Source organism: Borostomias antarcticus, assembly GCF_949987555.1.
Source record: "Borostomias antarcticus genome assembly, chromosome: 2".
NCBI classification, from domain to species: domain Eukaryota; kingdom Metazoa; phylum Chordata; class Actinopteri; order Stomiiformes; family Stomiidae; genus Borostomias; species Borostomias antarcticus.
In genome coordinates, this window is record NC_140235.1 from 4,497,542 (window position 1) to 4,519,328 (window position 21,787).

Consider the following 21,787-nt stretch of genomic DNA (forward strand, 5'->3'; position numbering starts at 1 on the left):
AAAGGATGTTGGGGGTGAGAGAAGGAGGGGAGGGAGAGAGGGAGGGAAGTCTCTCTCTCCACAACCAGCACACTCTTCTTCTTTACTTCTTCTTCTTCTTCTTCTTCTCCTTCCTCCTCCTCTTCTTCTTCTTCATCTTCTTCTTCCTCCTCTTCTTCTCCTTCCTCCTCCTCTTCTTCTTCTTCTTCTTCTCCTCCTTCCTCCTCCTCTTCTTCTTCTTCTTTTTCCTCCTCTTCTTCTTCCTCCTCTTCTTCTCCTTCCTCCTCTTCTTCTTCTTCTTCTTCCTCCTCTTCTTCTTCTTCCTCCTCTCCTTCTCCTTCCTCCTCCTCCTCTTCTTCTTCTTTTTCTTCTTCTTTTTCTTCCACTTCTTCAAGTTCTCTTTTGTAGAAAGCAGATTAGATAGGATTTGATTTCCTACGGTATCTCAGGAAGTGGATGGTGTTGGTACAAAGGTGGGAGGGATGTGTGTTCAAAAGAGCATGTGACCTCTGCCTCCACCTGTCAATCACCATTATGATGTGGGCAGACAAAGAGGATTATTAGCTGAGATCGTGTAGTCATTAGAACTAATGAAGTTTAACACACACACATGCACGCACGAACACAGGCATGCACGCCTGCACACACGCACGCACATACGCACGCACGCACACATACGCACACACACACACACACACATACACACACACACACACACACATACACACCTCTCTCTAGTGGTCCCTGGGGAATCTATCCCATTAACCCTCTCTTGTCCAGGGTCATTAATGCTGCACTTCCTGGTCCGGCCTGCAATAGGCGCACACTCTCACTTCTCCAACTCAAACATGTGATGCGAGGCAGCCAATCAACACTGCTAAAATACTGGGAGCTGGAACCGGAACTTCTGGGGGGCTCCTTTGGGCCAATCATGATAGACTGGACTTAGTGGACAAGATGAGGACTTAGTGGACGAGATGTGGACTTAGTGGACTAGATGTGGAAGGATTTGAGGATTTTGTCTGTATGAAATATGTAACGGGAGGGGAGGATTAGGGAAGGAAGGAAGGATGGATGGACAGAAAGACAGATTTCATTGTCTTCTGAGAGGCAACATGCAATGGAGAACAGCTTACATTTGAACAAAGCCGCGCCAACCCATAACTGTTCAATCCACAAGCAGTCTCTCTCAGACTCGGCCATGCGAGTGGACAGACACTTGGATGGTGATCCGTGTCTTTAGGGCCTCCTTAGCACATCCAGGAGTTATCTGCCATGGCGAGTAAAGCCATCTTGGCAGGTGTAAAGAGTGTGAATATGCTTCTGGAAAACCAAACTCCCTCTCAGATGGTATACATAAAGACTAGTACTGTACTTAAATAAGAACCAGGCGAGCTGAGGTACTTTCACTCTCTCTCTCTCTCTCTCTCTCTCTCTCTCTCTCTCTCCCTCTCCCACACACACACACACGCACACACGCACATCCATTCATAGCACTGGTTGTTTGAAACCAGGCCCATAAATGAATAACTAATAGGGCTGTGATAGAAGCTACAGCTACTTGGGCTATTAGTCTGATCATTTGTCGCCATTTCTTGTCAAAGCTAAACCCTCCTTTCTGTGTGTGGAGGATTTTTCAAAGAAATGAATCATTTGCATATTTAAATGATCTCTCTGAGAGAACAGAAGAATTAAAGAGAGTGTGCGTGCGTGCGTGTGTGTGTGTATGTGTGTGTGTGTGCGTGCATGTCTGTGTGAGCGTGTGTGTGTGTGTGTGAGCGTGTGTGTGTGTGTGCGTGCGTGTGTGTGTGTGCAGAGATGACGGAAGGGAAAAGAGAAATGGGATGGAAAGCAGTAGAAAAAACTTTTTCAAAGAACTGGGCCCAGAGAGAGAGAGACTTCAGTTGGAAAACCATTACTGTCTGCCCGGGTGGAACATTTCATTCTTCCTAACATCACATAAAATAAATAACGGCTACATCAAAACCCTCAGTACAGGAGTGTGTGGTCTACGGACAGGGACAGCATGGGACAGGGACACAGCTGTGTACGAGGCTGTGCCATGCAGCCTAAGAGAATATCTCATAGTATTTGAGCGCTGTATGTGTTGCCTCAGACGTGTTCTATACCAACATATTATCACTTGATGCCTGTGCATGTTAGCGATTTCTCAAATGCCTTGAGTCAGTAAAATCCCTATATTTTCTTAGCCTTTTTTGACATTACATTTTCATCTCCTGCTTTGACAAATTAGATGTCTTCGCTATTTTGACGATATTACATTTCAACGCTATTTTGACAAAATTGCAGTTAGGGTTAGGCATTACACTTGTGTGGTTAGGGTTCGGTAATTCTGCGTGGTTAAGGTTAGGTTTACTACAACAAAAAACACAAACAAAAACGGTTTCACTGGGATCGAACTCTACTCTCTAACCCCCCACCATAAAAGAGGCCACTTTGACAATGATGACAAACTAGACTACTGTCCTGTGAATGTAGATTTTACTTGACCTTTTAGTTTTAATATGCGTTTATGATTTTAAAGTATACATGATACTCTTTTTATTTAAAATTTTCTTTAACGAGCAGCGAGCCCAGTGTTTCCGACGGCCGTGCTCCGACTGCTGAGCTGTGTTTTGTCAGCGCAGCAGTTAACTAAGGAAGTTAATGGTGCTGGCGGTAGGGCCACCTGTCCCTCCAGGGTCATTAGGGTGATGGAGGTACGTAGGAGGACAGCAGGAGGACTCCCTGGACAGAAGATGCTGTGTCAGAGGGAAGCCGCTCCATCTGTAGATGTAGCCTATCTAGTAGGCCTGTAGTCTCACCGGTCGGAGGTTTTGGGGATAAGCCTTGTGTATTACTGCCCAATCAGTGGCGACAGAAGATTTTCCCCGCCCAATCAGATTCAAGCTAGACTACGTGAAACAACAAAAACCTAGCAACCGCTCCGCCGAAGCGATTTTGATTGGTTTAAAGAAATACAGCCCCCCCCCCGTTATCTCTGAATGGTAATGAGTGCAGTCAGACCTTTCCCCAGCACTGGCACAGCGTAAACAAAGTGTAGCGATAGGTCTGGCTATGCGAGACTGGTAGGCCTACAGTTGCCCGCAGTAGTTCATAATAAACTGGGTCTACTGTAAGTGCAAATATTCCAGAAGCTTAGTATTAGTGTGGGGACAAGTTTAAAAGACATGATGGTTTAAAACGATGTTTAAGCCAAATCATTTTGTTTGAAAAGGCTACAGTTAGAGGGACTATTTTGAATACATTTGTGTCATAGATAATTGACAGTGTAGGCCTGCCAACATCCGAGTTTCATGGGGTAGGGTGTGTTTGTGCACTTGTGCGTGCTCTGTGTGTGTCTGACTGCGCGGGCCATAAAAACTAACAGCACACCCCACATTTTTCAAGTTTGTTTGACGTATTTAAAATGCTAATAACCAGTTTATTATGTGCTATATCCAATGCAAATGCTTTGTTTTACTGCGGCGAAGTTGGGCCGACGTTAGCATTTGCATATCTTATGTCTGTCTCCTTAGCATGCTGTGGAGCAATGAAGCCAGCCAGAAGCTCAATAAATAACATTAACAGGGGCATTAGATAAACAAGCTCAAATGATGTGCCCATTAAGACTTCGGTGGTATCACCCGCCTAAACGAAGGTGTTTGCCACCCGCAGCATATGGTCCACAAATTCCCTCAAATCAACTCAATCCTAACGTTATCTGGAGGTGTCAGGAGAAGCAGACGGATTTTAAAAAACATCACGGTAATGGCCTCTTTACGACATTGAGGAAACGCTGCTAAATCTGCACTCTTTAAAAACTGCTGGCTGCCTTTCCCAGCTTGCTATCGAGATGGGGTTGAACTTCCTGTTAAATGGTAAACAGACTAACTTTTCTGTTAATGTCCAATTCATCAGGCAAGTATAGTGAGTTTAATGCTTGTGATTTTGCTCAATGGATCTCATCATAAACCATATCTCTATGAGAGGTAATTATGCTAGAATGTCATCATAATATATTGTTCCTTATTTTCTAAATCTACTGGTTGTGTGGCGATATGACAGGTGTTGACTGACGTAGATAGACTATTCTATTGAGTTGTGGCAAACAAATCGTGCAGTACTGTCCTATACTCATATTGTTACATGCTGCACCTTTAAAGTAGACTACGGCTATACCTATGACTCATAGCCATAGCCTACATTAAAGGTGCATCATGTAACATTTTCTTCATATTAGCTAATTAACCAGATGGGTGAGGTGAATATGTGCATATGAGTATTTCCTTGCCACATATGTTGCTTTTTGTTGATTGATATTGCATTGAGCTTTCCTGGCCGGTTTGCACTGTTTAGAAAATGGGCAACAAGTGCATCGCTCATTTTGTAAACAGTGCAGAACTGCCAGGAAAACTCGACACACAACAACACGCATATCCAACACGCAATATCGTGGCCAATTAACAACATATGCGGTAAGGCTTCTTATGTTTCTGAGCTGTATGACGAATTGTGTGCGGCACTATTGTCATTTCCAGCAAATTCAACCCAGCCAGATAAACAATAGTACAGCTTCATACAGTCCATACATACAGAGTCCCGAATCTCAGATGTCTCCAGATCCCGCTACTCGGCTCCTAATCCTCTCCATAACCATGAAAAAGACCAAGTGATGTGCAGCATGGAGGAGCTGACCTGAGGGCACCACCCACGGACAGGCCTGCTTAGTCTATAGTTCCAGCCCAGGCTGGGCCTCCTGCCCACACCCAACAGAGAGTCCAAACCAGCCTAGTTAACCAGGCGCCTCCGCAACCTCCTCCAACAGATGGCCTGACGTCTTCCAGGACAGGCCTGTGTGGGGCACGGGGTTGGGGAGGAAGGGTGAGGGGGGAGGGGGGGGGGGGGGGTAGGAAGGGTGAGGGGGGAGGGGGGGGGGGGTAGGCATATGTCCACAGCCCTGTCCCCTGCCGACTGCCTGTCTCTGAGTTGGGCTCCGCTATCTAAAAACTCTCCCTGATACACAAAGACACAAGCACGCACACACATACTCACACACACGGTCAGCAACGCCTGGCAGATTGCAGCAGAACACCCCCTCTCCCTCTCCATCTGCACCTAAAGACCCGCATGGCCCAACAATGAGGTGACCGTGTCAGTGCCTGCGCAGAAACAGAGGGGTGGGTTGCGAGGGAGGGAGGGACACATTAACAAGCTATAATCTCAACTGCCTTATCCATAATGCATTGTCTGGGCCAATTTACATGGTACTGGACCCTTTGGGAAAAGGAGATCATCCATCACATTAGTTTATTAGTTTTCTCTCTCTACCCCCCTCCCTCTCTCTCTCTCTCTCTCTCCCTCTCTCTCTCTCTCTCCCTCCCTACTTGTTTTTTTGTGGGCCTGTTCTGTCATGGTTGTTGTGCAGAGCTGTGACTAGTCCCATAAAGAACCGGGAGCAGCTCCATGGCAAGACTGTGAGACTATGGCGGAGAATCGCTGAGGCAGGGATCTGAGGGAGTGTGTGAAGAGGGAGAGAAAGCTGTGGAAGTTAGGAATACGCCTGTGCAGTACAGGTTTAGATCCCTAAAAGTAGTCTTGAACCAATGACATGTCAGGATCTCTTGAACCAATGACATGTCAGGATCTCTCATAAGAAGCTGTTGTGCTTGAAGACCGTTTAGTTCAGAGGACTCATTTTTAATTACTGAAGAATTATTGGCTTTGCAGACAGCAGATTAATACCCTATTTTTTTTAATCAAACTAATTTTGGATTAGAGCTTCTTAAAACCAACCAATATGACCAATAATTTATAATCATCTAATGTATTAGTTCATGAAATATGGTATCCCCAGGTGAGAATGTACATTTAAACTGTTAGTTTACAAAGCATAGGCCTACTTCTAGTTTGAAGCAATTTGAGCGTTTCAAACAATAATTGCACGATTAAACTGAATTACAGTGTAATCATTTACAAATCATTGTTTCAACTAATAAATAAAACTAATATAAATATAGACTAAAGAGAAGAACCACGTAGAATTAGAGAAAATATCAATCACATTTAAAGGAGATGCAATTATATGATGTTCACGTGGCTACTTGTTTTTTTTATAGACTGGCCATAGCAATGTAATTACCTGTATTATAGATTTTTCTGAATTATTCAATTAAACCACTGTTATAACAAAGTAAATAATATTTTATTGATTTGTATCGTATAATGACAATCATTAGATTTAATATAATTAGCCTACTGTTGGAATGATTGTTCTGTGTTGAAATCATTCAATTATTTGAATGAATTTGCTTGGTAGGCTAATTTCGTGTTTTTATATTCACATAAGAATTTAATTAAGACAGTGTGTGTGTGTGTGTGTGTGTGTGTGTGTGTGTGTGTGTGTGTGTGTGTGTGTGTGTGTGTGTGTGTGAGAGAGAGAGAGAGAGAGAGAGAGAGAGAGGTGTGAAAGAGAGAGTGGAAGGTGTGTGTGTGTGTGTGTGTGTGTGTGTGTGTGTGTGTGTGCGTGTGTGTGTGTGTGTGTGTGTGTGTGTGCGCGCGCGCGCTTTTGTGTGTGTGTGTGTGTGTGTGTGTGTGTGTGCATGTGTTTGTTGTGGGAAGGAAGACAATACTCATCTGTATCCTGATGCCATCCCAGTGTCAATGTGTTAAATTGTTGGCACATCAACAGAGACGGTAGAGGCCTCATCCTTCCTTCCTACCTCAACGATTACCGTCAGACACCAGGCTGGTCCGCGATCCATCAGACTCCGCGCATACTTACACAATGGAGCACGGGGTCTGAATGAGATGGTTATAATTGCAATCATATATGTGGAGGTTTAACATTCACGCCATACTGTACCATTAGTTTCACAAATAAGTAATAATTTGCTAATGACAACATTATGTTGAGCCAGTTTAGAGGCAATTAAAGTGAGTGATATTTACATATGCCTAATGAATCACCGTGCGTGGCAGCTTGAGGGAAGCTAATGAATATTCATCCAGGCATTCTCAGCCGCCACCGCAGTTTATAAACTGAATTATGGTTGATTTGCCCTTTTAAAAAATGAACATGGGCGCATTCCCACAAGGAGGGAGCGAACAATAAAGGCTGATTATAAAATGTTTTAGTGGTAAACTGCCGGTGAGTAGGAGATCACCGGGGTTTATAGACTTCCACCGCCTTCATAAAAACGCGCGCCTCTGCACACCGTCACTGAGGTGGTGATGGGGCCCGCGAGCGCCCGTGATTCTCCCTGTCATTATCCGCGCGTGGCGGCAGATTTCGACCCCACAGGTGCGGGTTCAACAGGCAATCAATAGCCTGTATTCCGGATACATGTTTTATCATGCAAATGATAACTAGCAGGTGTTAGGCTAGATCAGGACAGGCAGAGCTGTCTGGCAAAATAGGCTGTAGAATGATTCCCTTTGCCTTTGAAATGCAGTGACTGCACTTCAAAACCCAGAAACCATTGCGAGATTATCTGCAACCTGCACACCCCGAAACCCAGACGCAGAACCTTATATCTTGTAGACTACCATATAAAACGGTACGTTTAACGCTTTTCTGTGTCTAAATTTCGAATCTATATACAATTTGAAGCCCAGTGGGGCGCTACAATGTATCGTAGGCCTACTATTAAAATAGCACTATAGGCCTAAATTGCTTCTTTCTTTCTTTTTCTTGATCATTGCACATCACAGCCTTCACTGCACCCGAAAAGTACCGACAGTGTTTGACGTTCAGCTAATAGGGTTTAGGAAAATGTAGTCCCAGACACAACCATCTTGTTTCTACACAGGTGTATCTATTTGTCTGATTGGCTCTACATAGAATCCTATGCAATCAGACGAATAGATACACCTGTGTAGAAACAAGATGGTCGTGTCTGGGACTACATTTTCCCAAGCCCTGTTGACAAAACCCTGCTATCATATGGGCAATATCAATCCCTCTTCTCCAGCTTTATTTGGTGTTGATAATTTGTCGATCAACATGTAATCAATAGCCTATACTTGCAGCTTTCAAGTTATTGACAAGTTACAGTAATAGTGATTGTGATCGCAAGAGTGGAATACCTGCCGTGATGGTGGTGGAATAGGGTCTGCTTGTGAAAGACATGAGATTCCTGTTCTCACTCGTGCTTAACTCTGTTTTTGAGAAATAAACCATCTGTCTATTAGATTTTCATGGAGTAGCCTATTCAAACCGTGGGTGGAAGGAAGGCCCACATCCGGGCTCTGCCCTCTTGTGGAGTATGTCTGCCATCTTGTGGTAAATACAATGCATTGCAACTCCGAGAAGAGCCTTTTTGTATAACAACAAAGAACTGATATCATTCAAGATTCAAGATCAGTTTATTCGCCTTGTATATGGTTCACACATACTAAGAATTTAACTAGAGTAATGGCATACGCTGATGAAGACGACATATAGGACAGGGTAAATGGACTGCACTTATATAGCGCTTTTATCCAAGCGCTTTACAATGAAGGCCTCATTCACCCGCAGGACAGGACAGTGCAAAGACTACAGTGCAAATGCAATACAAAGAACACTGCAAATAAAAAAAATACAGTGGAAATAATAAATACAATATAAACAATAAGAAGAAGGCAAAATAAGGTGCAAATACAAAATACATTTTAACCAATAAAAAGAAAGGCACAAATGCAATTTACACAATATATACAGAATGGAGTGAGTGTACCTGTATGTACAGTGTGTGTGCAGAGTGTAGTGTGATAGATGAACGCTGTTTTATATATACAATGTGTGCAATGTGTGTGCCGTTGAGATATGTGGTACAATCAGAGGTCGTGTGCAAGTGGTGCAAAGGGTATAGAGTCACTGGAGGAGGGGGGGGGGGGAGTCGTGGGAGGACACAAGCCTTGTTAATGAGTCTGGCCTTGAGATGGCCATGGGAAAGAAGCTGTTTTCATGGCATGTGGACCCAGTCCCTGATGGACCGCTGTCTCCTGCCAGAGAGGAGTGGTTAAAAGGGACCATGACTGACATGGGAGGGGTTGGCCTGTCTTAGGGCCCTGGAGGCGTGCGGTAGGGCTGCTCGATTAATCGGATTTTAATCTAGATTACGATTTGGGCTGTCAACGATCATTAAAACTAAATAATCGCCATAAAACGATTTTGCACAAATCTAGCGCACCCTACACTGCAGAGCTATACTGCGCTTGGCCCCTCCCCACCCCCCAAAGCCCCAAAACAAACACTTCAAAGCGAGACGAGTTGTCAATCGAGGCGCACGCATGCTCCTCTCGAACAAAACACGACAAGAAGAAGATTATGGCAGCAGAAAGAGAGGTGGACAAGAGAGCTAAAACAACATCAGTGGTGTGGAAACACTATGGGTTCGCGGAGACAGATTTGGACCAAGTTGACACGGTGTGTAAAATTTGCTACACAGTCGTAGCTGCCCCTCAAAGTAGCCCTTCTCAGTGCATTCCGCTCGCTCATGCCAGACAACAGTTGCCGGTCCATTCACTTTGCCGTCAAAATAAATCGGTGTCGGCCTATTTAGGAGAGGCGCTCATATTTACAAGTGTCAGATAAACATGAAACGTCACTTACCTAAGCAAAAGGGTCTATTTTACCAAATGCGGGGTTTTGAAGCCTCGGCGCTACCATTAAATAACTTATTTAGACACGTTCTGTCCTAGTGAAATTATTTTTCCGAGGTAGTCTTCTGTGGTGGTGGCGGTGCTTTGAAGCTTCTTTATTTATCAGTTTGGCACTTTTATTAATTTATTTTCAAGGTCAAGGTTCACTATTTGTCTCCCAAAGAACATTGTTAAAAAGAAAAGCCACTGTCAACATTTAATAAATTAATTGTTATCAAAGTCAATAATTTGATTTGTTAAGAAAATGTTAAAACTTTTGATTAAAAAAAAAATTCAATGAATAATCGTGTTTAATAATCGTGATCTCAATCTCAATCAAAATAATCGTGATTATGATTTTTGCCATAATCGAGCAGCCCTAGCGTGCGGGTCCTGTAGGGATTGCTGTCTAGGTCAGGGACAACTGTGGATAGGTCCAGGGGCTGGGTTGTTGGAGGGCGGGGGGGACCCATTGTTTGTGCCTGGCTGGCCAGCCGCTCAGCTAGTATAGCGTTTGTCAGGTTATCACTCCTTCCCTCCCTCCCTTACTCCCGACAATGTTGGCCTGCATTTCTCTGTTGGCACCACTAGAGGCAGTAGTCCCAGCACACCAAAATCAAGAAGGACACCAAAATCAAGCCGCCGATCTCCACTGCACAAGTAGAGTAGTAGTCAGAGCATTGGACTCACACCCTGGAGACCAGGGTTCAAGACCTGGTGGGGATGACTTTATGGGACTATACCCCAAACCTCCACACGTTCATCCTTTCACTCTAACCTTTACCCCTTGCCTTATAGGTCAGATCCTGTCCTAACTCTTATTCTAACCCCAATTAATGTTATGCAAGCTGCTGGTAATTGTTGTGAGCTCATGAGCTAACTGGCTATCCAGCTCTCATTGTGCTGGATTAGCATTGGAAGCATTGGAACTGATGTGTCCAGTTGACAAGACCTATCTTAATTTATCAGACATTATTTCATGTCATTTCAATTCACAGCTATTTCAGTGGTGTGACTAGCTTCCGTCCTACCAGTCCTGAACAGAAACAAGCCAGCCACGCACATAAGCCAGGCTGAACCTGGACTGGTTTTCAACAAACTTTCAGGCTGCAGTAGAACTCGTTCAGGTCGTTGGCTAGGCGTGAGCTGTGGCCTGGGGGGATTTCGGTTTGTAGTTTGTGATCTGTCTGAGGCCTTTCCCGACAGAGGACGCATTTGCATTTTGGAGTTTCTCAGAGTAGCGTTGCGTAGCCTCCTTCACAACCTTGCTAAACCTGTACTTGACCTCTTTGAACCAGTCGTTATCCCCACTCCTACGTACTTCCTGTTTCTCCAGCCTTCACTTCCTGAGTCTGGCTGTGAACCAGGGCCTGTCGCTGTTGTATTTGATCTTGGTGCGCGTTGGAACCCATACGCTCTTACTGATGATGATGTGTGATGACACACTGTCTGTGTCTCAATCCTGGTTCTTACCAGCTTCAGTGCCAGCCCAGTCAACGTAGCCCTGATCGTTCTAGCAGCCATGCACTTGATTTCATCCCTGACAATAGGCCACCATCTTACTATGTTGTATGTGATTATAATTAATTATCAAGGTTGATACACAGCAGGTCATGACCGAAAGAACGAGATCACGGATACAAGCGGCCGGAATGAGTTTTCTCCGGAGGTTGGCTGGGGTCTCCCTGAGAGATCGGGTGAGAAGTTCAGTCACCTGGGAGAGAGGCCGCGGGGTAGACCCAGAACTGCTGCCTCCGCGACCCGACCCCGGATAAGCGGATGAAGATGGATGGAAGGATGGATACACAGCATATAGGCTACAGCATATAAAAAGGCTGCTTGTTTTTAAGAATAAAGTCATGGTTTTGAATAGATACAGGCAGCCATTAAATTCTTAGAAAAGACTGAGGGGTATATATCCTATTAATTCAGTGTCACATTGTATTGATATGGACATTTTTGGCAGCAATAGTATCATCTTGTGTAAGAATAGGAGAGTAAGGTTTAGTCCAGTAGATGGCGATGCTGATGAGGGTAACTAACCACTGCATTTTCCAACTGTAATACCACCATGCATAGTCCTATGTTTTACAACAAAAAGGATAGGGAATTTAACTAGCCCTGAACTTCAGATTTAACTAGCCCCCCCATATAGCAAGCCGATCTACTCAATAGTATAAGATCAGCTTGCTATCTGGGCCTGAACTTCAAGATCTTGTTTGTTGCTGTTACATTAAACATAATTGTATGTCTGTCTAACTCCAGAGTGGTCTGTTCTTGCAGTGATTATGTCTAATTGGAAAGCATAGGCCTAATGCAAAATATCTGTAAAACAGTAGGCCTAACTTAGTGAAATTTCAGTCTCAATGTCATTTTGGGGGTAAATCTAGACTAGGCTACTGCTAAATGATTGGGTAGTTAAATTAGTTGAAATGTAGGCCACTGGAACTGCTCCCCAACACCAGTGAAGGTAACTCGCCCTGCTTAATTCACCCAGTAGACTAGCGCCTCAGACAGACCCACAACCATTCGGCTCTTCTGCAAGGCACACCTGGCACTGCGCAGGCAGAGGTGGGGGACGCATGTGATTGGATAATTGCCCAGAGCCGAATTATGTCCACTTCTCTGAACCGATGGCAGAAAGTAACATTCTGTACATTGTTAAGGTGTCAGAATAGTTTGACATGCTAGGAAATATTAGAATTTATAACAATACTAGCCTACATGTGACTTTTTTTTGGACGCCCAGACAGCTGAGACACTGAAGTTCTTTCCACGCTGGGACCTTCATGGTGGAGAACGGTAGGCTCATTTCCGAGTTATGACCAGAAAACATCGCTGTATCGCCGCAGATGCAATCAGAGACGTCTTATGAAAAAGCCCAACACATTCTCTCAGTCCATACTCCATGTTTCAAGTAGCCACAGAATCACCGGGATCTTTCTGTCTCATTCTTTTCCTTTTCTCTGCCTTCTTTCACTCTCATTTCCTTCTCTCTCACGTCCTCGTGAGTCGTGACTCCTGAGTCATTAGGGCAATGACTACACTCATTACAGTTGAATGATTTATTCTAAGGGCGTCTGTCTCATGGGGGTCTATGCAATGACGCTACTGTTTTTCACGGTGATTCTCCTCCTTTGTGCACAGTGGGAGGGGCGATGCTTCCCAGTGCGCAGCTCGTCACCAACACAGCCCGTCGGACGTAATCGCGCTCCTCATAGACGGAGACACGGGCGCCCCTACTGGCCACATGCGGTAACGAGGTTTGAGATAGACAGAGCGATGGAAAGTCCCTTGGAAATCCCCCACCCGGGCTTTTCCGTTCATCTACAGTTGCTAAATTAGGTTCGTTCGCGTACTGTTCTTTGACAGTCTATATTGCGAACACACCGAAATAGATTTGGTTGAGTAAAGGGCTGGATGGCGCCGTGGACTGCTGCGGTTGGGCAGACTGAAGTGGCAGAGCACCCTCAGCATCCTTAGGGCTTTGTTGGTACCGACATATTGCACAGGTAACACTAACGTCTTTGCCATCTTTCTCTTTCAACACGTCTATCATTATCATATGTATGCATTGGGCCAAAAAGATCGTTACCACGAGGCCTCGATCAGTGTATTGTTTTGTTTCTGAGGGACACGGAGGTAGCTTTGCGCACGACAGTGGGCGCCATGGCTTTGACAGCCATTGTTTACGAAGACGTCATCGTCTCAAGCAATTAAAAGCCATTAACCAGTGAAATGAATAATTCATGTAACATTGTAGCTGGTGTGTTGGTCGGATTACACGAGGCGCAGTGTTGGATTGTTTCAAAGGTTGCTGTCAGAGGAATTACGTAACCTAAACGTCAGCAAAGACGGTGTGTTATTGTGTTTTTGTGGCACCCGCAGAGCGCACCATTGTACCACTGTCTGCCCAAAGTCTGCCTCTCTAGGAACAACCACTGCCGCTACAGTGCATGGAGACAACCTGTTAATCAGGGCTCACCTATGCACTAGACGCTTGCCTTAATATAGCCTGTGTCTTTGAACACATAGACGGAATGTCATTCCTTCGCTACAGTGGTGCCAATTGCCTTGATACCTGTCTGGTCTTATGAGATCTTATCACTGACCCTGGTGCGAGGCTGTATGGACTGTTTCCAGAAGGGATGCCTTGTGCGTGTTTTATTTTGTTATTTTTTCTCTTTCTTTAGGTCAAAAGTCAACAATATTATTTCTCCTGAAATGTTAGTTCCTGTTTCTGTGGCCTTATGGCCTGTGAAACGCATATGGGTCATGCAGGCTTATAGGTTTGTCTTAGCTACATTTTATAATGTGTAGCATATTGTAGGTCTATGAAACGAACGGCTGTGACAGGTTTATATGTCTGTTGTTATTGAGGCATGATGGCTGTGCTGATGATGGGCGTGTGAGTGGGCCTGGGTCTCTCCCAGCCTCTGGTCTCTCCCAGCCTCTGGTCTCTCCAAGCCCCTACCCTCAGAAACAGCCTTTCTGTCTTTCAGCCCCCCCCCCCCCCCCCCCCCCCTCTCTGTCTCTCTCTCTCTGTCTCTCTCTGTCTCTCTCTCTCTCTCTCTCTCTGTCTCTCTCTGTCTCTCTCTCTGTCTCTGTCTCTCTCTCGTCTCTGTCTCTCTCTCTCTGTCTCTCTCTCTCTCTGTCTCTCTCACTCTCTCTCTGTCTCTCTCTCTCTGTCTCTCTCTCTGTCTCTGTCTGGAATTCACCATCAGTTTGTAGAAGGCGTCATGTGACTGGCTCCTTCTGGGGCCTCAGAGGCCGTTAGGGAAATTCTAACTCTGAAAATAAAAAAATGGCACAAAAGATCTCTTGTGGTCCCCCAGTCGTGACGACCTCCTCTTTGTGTCCTACCAGTAAGTGACGACCTCCTCTTTGTGTCCTACCAGTAAGTGTGTGACCCTGAATCCTGTCTTCTCCTCTGCTCCCCCCCTCCTCCTCGTCTCCTCCTCAGTTCAGCGTTGGTGCTCGTCCGCGTGGCCGGCACCATGTCCCAGGGGCAGAACTTCCTGCCCAAGTTCCTGTTCGTCAGCAACCTGCTGAAGGCGGTGAAGATCCGCGAGCGCGTGCCCAACGACGTGGTGAAGCCGGCCGCCAGCGGAGGGCTCATGCACCACCTGCGTGGAATGCACCGCTACACGCTGGAGATGATCGGCATGAGCCAGTTCCCCCAGGCCTTCCGGGAGGTGGTGCAGGCGGCCATCTTGGACCGGGCCATGCAGGCCTCACTGGAGCAGGAGAAGAAGCTCAACTGGTGTCGCGAGGTCAAAAAGATGGTGCCGCTAAGGACCAATGGTAAACAACCCTGTTATTCCTTCCACTCTTAACAGGATGTGGGGCCTAACTAGGAGCTGTACCGGATGTCAGTGATGGCCAGGGTTAAAGGTCAGGGTTGGGGTATGGGTTAGCATAAGCGTAATGTAAGCGTCACTCGTATCTCGTTTTTAGGCTGTTGGTTTCTGTTACCGGTGGGGTACTTGTTCTCTGAGAGGGCTAGATGAGTCAAGGCACTTTAAAAGATGCTTTGGAGAATTACCCCATCACACATTTACAGTAAGTGACACTAATGTCATTCTTCCACTTTCAGAAGTGTTCATTCATTGGCTGCCCTGGGTTTGACTGGTGCCCTCCCATGACGTCAGGCCAACAGCGGAGAATTAGTCAAAACAGACCTAAATTCGTACAAAGGGATGTTTTATAGCAAAAAAAACAAACATATTTGTTGACTTTAGATCTCTGAACCTCCCTGGGAAATTCTATCGTGACACACATCACTTCCTCCCAGGGTTCCGAACATCTTGTTCCATTTCGGTGGGATAGTTCAGGTTCCTGTGTGTGGATTGTGAATCACAGGCTTCTGTTCTTTTTAGTATTGTGAAACCAGAGTGTTCCGGTAACCTGGTCTACCAATTAGGTAATTTTGGTGGAGTTTCTGTTGGCTGTCGTGTGTCGTCAGAAAGACCCCTGACAGTCCCACCCTCGCTCATTCAGATCCCAAGCTGCTCTGCCTCTCTATAACGACACGGGACATTCCTCAGGGTAGACAGCAGTTAGGCCCAGGATCTGCTATGAGATGGGAGTGTGTGTAGTGGTATGATTAGGAATTTGTGTGTGTGTGTGTGTATGTGTGTGTGTGTCTGTCTGTCTGTCTGTCTGTCTGTCTGCCTGCCTGCCTGCCTGTCTCTCTGCTTGTCTCTCTGCCTGTCTCTGCCTGCGAGTGTGCACGCGCGTGCGTGTGTGCGTGCGTGTGTGTGCGCGTGTGTGTGTGTGTGTGTGTGTGTAGAGAGGTGTGACTATAGCTTCTGGATGACCCAGACATGACTTTGAGCTGCACATCCAGACTCTGGGGTGCTGAGTCACTTGAGTGCACGTCAGGTGACTAGAGGACAGGGACAAGGACAGGAGGGACAGACAAGCAGGCATGCAGACAGAGACAAGCAGAGAGAAAGACAGACAGAAAGAGAGACAAGCCGACAAGAAGCAGCGAGACAAGGAGGGGGGAACAGGCAGGCAGGCAGAGACAGGCAGGCAGAGAGACAGGCAGACAGGCAGACAGGCAGGCAGACAGGCAGACAGGCAGGCAGAGAGACAGACAGGCAGACAGACAGGCAGACAGAGAGACAGGCAGACAGACAGGCAGACAGACAGACAGACAGACAGGCAGGTAGAGAGACAGACAGACAGACAGACAGGCAGACAGAGAGACAGGCAGACAGACAGGCAGACAGACAGGCAGGCAGAGAGACAGTCAGACAGGCAGGCAGAGAGACAGGCAGACAGGCAGGCAGAGAGACAGGCAGACAGACAGACAGGCAGACAGACAGTCAGACAGACAGACAGACAGACCGGCAGACCGGCAGACAGACAGACCGGCAGACAGACAGGCAGTCAGACAGACAGGCAGACAGACAGGCAGACAGACAGGCAGACCGGCAGACAGACAGACAGGCAGGTAGAGAGACAGACAGACAGACAGACACAGACAGGCAGGCAGACAGGCAGACAGTCAGACAGACAGACAGTCAGACAGACAGACAGTCAGACAGACAGACAGGCAGACAGACAGGCAGACAGACATAGACACACACAAGCCTCAGAGACGGGATGTCGGCTTCAGTGCCGCTCGTTCATGGTTGATGTACTCTGCCCGAGTGTGTAATTGAGATTCCAGCCTCCTGTCCTAGCGGATGTGATTGTGTTTTGTGCTCATGGGGTATTTCCCTGCTAGCATCTCATGCATGTCATGCGTCTCTTTGTCTTTTTGGCCGGTCTTGTAACATCAACTTGAAGTATCAACATCCGTTGTGTCAGGTAGCTCTGGCTCCAGCAGAGGTTCATGGGCTTGATGAATGTGTTAGCCTGAGACCGTCGACGACCTGCTTGTCGGACCAACACACACACACACACACACACACACACACATACACATGTTCGTGGAGCAAAAAAACAACGTGAAGATGACGTTTGAGGCCGTGTCTGAGAGGGAGGGGGTTTTGCAGATAAAGAGTATCTTGGTATTTTTCTCTCAGCAGAACGATGGAAATGTCTCTGTGCAGAATGATGCAACCTCATGATGGAACATGAAGGTGACCTGAGGCCGAGCCCAGAGAACGCTCACTCTGGCGCCGCTCGAAACTCGGTCCCACCTAAATCTGCCTTCTCATACAGATGGACAAGTCAGTCTCACCTTAATCTTCATTCTCATACAGATGGACAACTCGGTCTCACCTAAATCTTCATTCTCATACAGATGGACAACTCGGTCTCACCTAAATCTTCATTCTCATACAGATGGACAACTCGGTCTCACCTAAATCTTGTTTCTCATACAGATGGACAACTCAGTCTCACCTAATGGTGTCTTATTCCTGCTTGCTGAGGGATTGTGTATATAACTATATAAGGCAAGATATAACTATGTTGACTTAGTCCATATGATTAATTTCAGCTTTTTCTCTGGCTGGCTGTCTTTACAGCAGCAGGTGTCAAGGTTGGGCACTATTTACATTCACTGTCTCCACGGAGACGTTATCGGGGTGTGTTATTATGGTCTGGCGTAGAGGGGAATCTATGCATTACTGTGGAGCTCAGCCGTTACCATGGAGTTGTGCTGTTCCCATGGTGTTGGGTCTGTCTTTGTTCAGGTGTGGAGAGGCTGTTCTCACCACAGGCCCAGACAGGTGCTGCGAGCCGACAGGAACAGGAATAGAGGAAGGAGCAGTGTTGCGTGTCACAGCTTTATACACTTCCTATTTTTACCCGGGGAACCGGTTTGCTTGTGTACATACAAATACTGCGAGGCTGCCATTGATTGGCTGAGAGGAGTGTTGATAGGCAGCGATCCAGGCAGCCCACGCCCCGCCCCCCTTGAAAAGTTCCGCCCCCAGAGCCAGTAGGATCTGGGAAGGTGGTGGAATGGACGCCTCACGGCGTTAAGACACTCGCACACAGGTGCGCGCACACCTACACACATGCACACACACACGCACACACGCACACTACACTTATCAGCTCAACTCAGGGGAATTCCTGTGCTCGGTGTGACAGTGAGAAGGGTATTTCAGACAAGCCACACATACGTACACACACACACACACACACACACACACACTCACTCTCATGTTTCACAATGACAGAAAACCCAGCCCTGTAATGAGAGCCAAAATAAAATTCCAGCGTTTTGTTGCAGACAGTATCTTTAAACCTGGAGCTTAACCCACATAGTTAACACAGAGTGCCCTGTAGCCTCAGTTACAGTTTCTTTCAGATGCATGCGTCCGTGCAATTGTCCATGTGTGTGTGTGTGTGTGTGTGTGTGTGTGTGTGTGTGTGTGTGAGTGAGTGAGTCTGTTTAGGGGATAGGTCTGATATGCAGGCTGTTGGTTGTTTTTCTGGTTAATCCGTATCTGTGTTGATGCTGTATTCCTGATAGCTGCTTTAATCTACCTGCGTGTCAGACTAGTACCTCTGGAAGAACCCTGCGTTTGACCTCCCCTGAGCTTCACTTCCTCCGAGACTTCCAGAGAAGAACCAACCAACCAACGCCACCGACCGAGGCGGCGATACCCAACTCACTCTCATATTTCCTCTGTGAAAGATGAATGGCCCCATACAATGGATGCCCTAACAGCCAACGCTCTCTCTCTGTGCGTGCGTGTGTGTGTGTGTGTGTGTGTGTGTAGGCGATGGGAACTGCCTGCTCCACGCCGCGTCCCAGTACATGCTGGGGGTGCAGGACACGGACCTGGTCTTGAGGAAGGCCCTCCACGGGGTCCTAAAGGAGACCGACACGGGAAACTTCCGGGCCCGGTTCCAAACCGAGCTGCTCCAGTCCCAGGAGTTCACCCAGACGGGCCTGCGCTACACCACCATGGTGAGCGCTCGCACACACACACACGCACACACACACACACACACGTCCATGTACCCAGACAGGATCTCTCAGACTAACTTTGTTTTTGTTGTTCTGTTGTTGTTGTTGTGGTCAGAACTGGGAAGAGGAGTGGGAGAAGATTGTCAAGATGGCGTCTCCCGTGTCCAGCAGTAACGGGCTGCAGTTCGACTCCCTGGAGGACATCCACATCTTCATCCTGTCCAACGTCCTCCGCAGGCCCATCATCGTCATCGCAGGTGCGCCCCCATCGCAGGGTCAGGGGTCGTGATCTAGGCCTCGCACTGCTCACCTCACTACAGACCAGCTGGCACCATAGAGATGGAAGAGAGAACAGGGCATTGCAGGGGTCAGATCTCCATGCTGACCCTAACCCTGACCCTAACCCTAACCCTAGCACCACCCAGAACACCAGTTCTCTTATAGGGGTGGAATCGGTAGTGATCTCACGATTAGATTTCAAATCGACTATCATCGATTCAATCCTCAATCCAATTCGATTATGATAGGATTTTCAATTACATCGCTGGTGATGCATGACAACCATAGACGATAATCATAATGACAACAGAGAGTGAAGTGAAACAATAGTCTAATGTAATCGTGGGCTACTGTAACAAACGGGGTAGACTTCGTTGTTTTACTACCAACTACATCGTCCCCCAAGTACTGAGTTCCCAGAAGCTCTCTCTGAGGCACCTCTTAAACCGCTTCCCCCAACGCGCAGCCTGACAACACTCGACAACAGCTTGACAACGACGTTAGTCCCGCCCCTGCTGCTGATTGGCTAATCGTTAGAACCCATGGCGCTCGTTTGTCGATTCTTTTTTATCAGCGGTTTCACGTATTAACACCAGACCAAGAATCAGTCAACTCTGGAGTGGGCGGATTCCAACATCTGCACCCAGGCTACCATTTGACAGCTGTGACCCATTAAATACAGTAACCCATTAAATACAGTATCCCATTAAATACAGTAACCTATTAAATACAGTATCCCATTAAATACAGTATCCCATTAAATACAGTAACCTATTAAATACAGTATCCCATTAAATACAGTAACCCATTAAATACAGTAACCTATTAAATACAGTATCCCATTAAATACATTAACCCATTAAATACAGTAACCCATTAAATACAGTAGCCCATTAAATACAGTAACCTATTAAATACAGTAACCCATTAACCCAGGGGGTCCCGTACTGGTAGGGGAAACAATGAAATGCATCCCAAGCACAAAATTATTGTGAAAACAGGATAAAATTCGGGTAAAAAAATACTTGTAAAAAAAGATTTCCAGAATTTGTAAATCGATCTATAATCCAATAATATACGGGATTCTTACATGAATCCATTTTTTCACCACCCCTATTCTCTAACCACTTTGGGTCTGAACAAGATATCAGGGTAAAGTAGTATTTCACCACGGAGGAACGTACGGTACTGTGTGAGCACGGAGCACGACTCCCCACGCACCAGCACGCCGCTCACCAACACCTCGTTACACGTTGTAATTGGTAAAAAGTACCCATTGTTAGCACATAATTAAAGGAATAACCAGACAGCACCAGACGTCACCACATGAATCCCTGGTAAATGCCAACGGAGTCGGTCTGGGAACACAAACAGTTATTAAACAGAGGAGGGAATTCCCTGCGATTATCCTTCCTTCATCGCGTTGGCAAGCAAACAGAGCCGGGGGAATCTTCGGGGAAGGCGTGTGCGTTAGAGTGCAGCCACGTCCGGGTTTGAACCCGATACGGGCGCGTGAGAGAGAGAGAGAGACTGGAGCGTTGACCCCCTCGCCTCGTTCCTGTTACTGACCGCTCTGTCCCTCCCGGCCACGCCCCCCTACAGACCAGGTGCTGCGCAGCATGAAGTCGGGCTCCTCCTTCTCGCCGCTCAACGTGGGCGGGATCTACCTGCCGCTGCACTGGCCTCCGGGGGAGTGCTACAAGTACCCCATCGTCCTGGGATACGACTCGCAGCACTTCGCTCCGCTCATCACCATCAAGGACAGTGGACCAGGTAGGGAGCCGGTCACTAATTACATACAGATACCAGTGGACCAGGTAGGGACCGGTCACTAATTACATACAGATACCAGTGGACCAGGTAGGGACCGGTCACTAATTACATACAGATACCAGTGGACCAGGTAGGGAGCCGGTCACTCGTTACATACAGATACCAGTGGACCAGGTAGAGAGCCGGTCACTCGTTACATACAGATACCAGTGGACCAGGTAGGGAGCCGGTCACTCGTTACATACAGATACCAGTGGACCAGGTAGGGAGCCGGTCACTAGTTACATACAGATACCAGTGGACCAGGTAGGGAGCCGGTCACTCGTTACATACAGATACCAGTGGACCAGGTAGGGAGCCGGTCACTAGTTACATACAGATACCAGTGGACCAGGTAGGGAGCCGGTCACTCGTTACATACAGATACCAGTGGACCAGGTAGGGAGCCGGTCACTAGTTACATACAGATACCAGTTACAGGGACTAGTTACTGCTTACTTAACATGTACCAGTCTACTACCTCGTACTAGTAGGAAGTCTGATACTAGAGGCACGGACACATGGCTAACTGTGTGTGCGTGTGTGTGTGTGTGTGTGTGTGTACGTACGTACGTACATCCCAGAGATCCGCGCGGTGCCGCTGATCAACCCGGGCCGGGGCGGGTTCGAGGAGCTGAAGGTCCACTTCCTGATGGAGAAGGAGCAGCAGCAGAAGGAGCGGCTGCTGAAGGAGTACCTGATGCTGCT

At 46.9% G+C, this 21,787-nt stretch overlaps 1 protein-coding gene across 1 annotated transcript in view; it reads left to right on the top strand.

Moving 5' to 3' along the window:
• Window positions 1-14,603: 14,603 nt before the first annotated feature.
• tnfaip3 (tumor necrosis factor, alpha-induced protein 3) overlaps window positions 14,604-21,787 on the top strand; it is a gene marked incomplete at both ends in the record, with an annotated part of 12,236 nt that continues 5,052 nt past the window's right edge. Inside the window, 5 exons of the mRNA XM_084461312.1 lie at window positions 14,604-14,910; window positions 18,798-18,988; window positions 19,104-19,245; window positions 20,870-21,040; window positions 21,664-21,787. The exon at window positions 21,664-21,787 is cut by the window's right edge and continues 57 nt beyond it. Coding sequence (XP_084317438.1) covers window positions 14,604-14,910; window positions 18,798-18,988; window positions 19,104-19,245; window positions 20,870-21,040; window positions 21,664-21,787 — 935 coding nt within the window. The remainder of the gene's footprint in view (window positions 14,911-18,797; window positions 18,989-19,103; window positions 19,246-20,869; window positions 21,041-21,663) is intronic.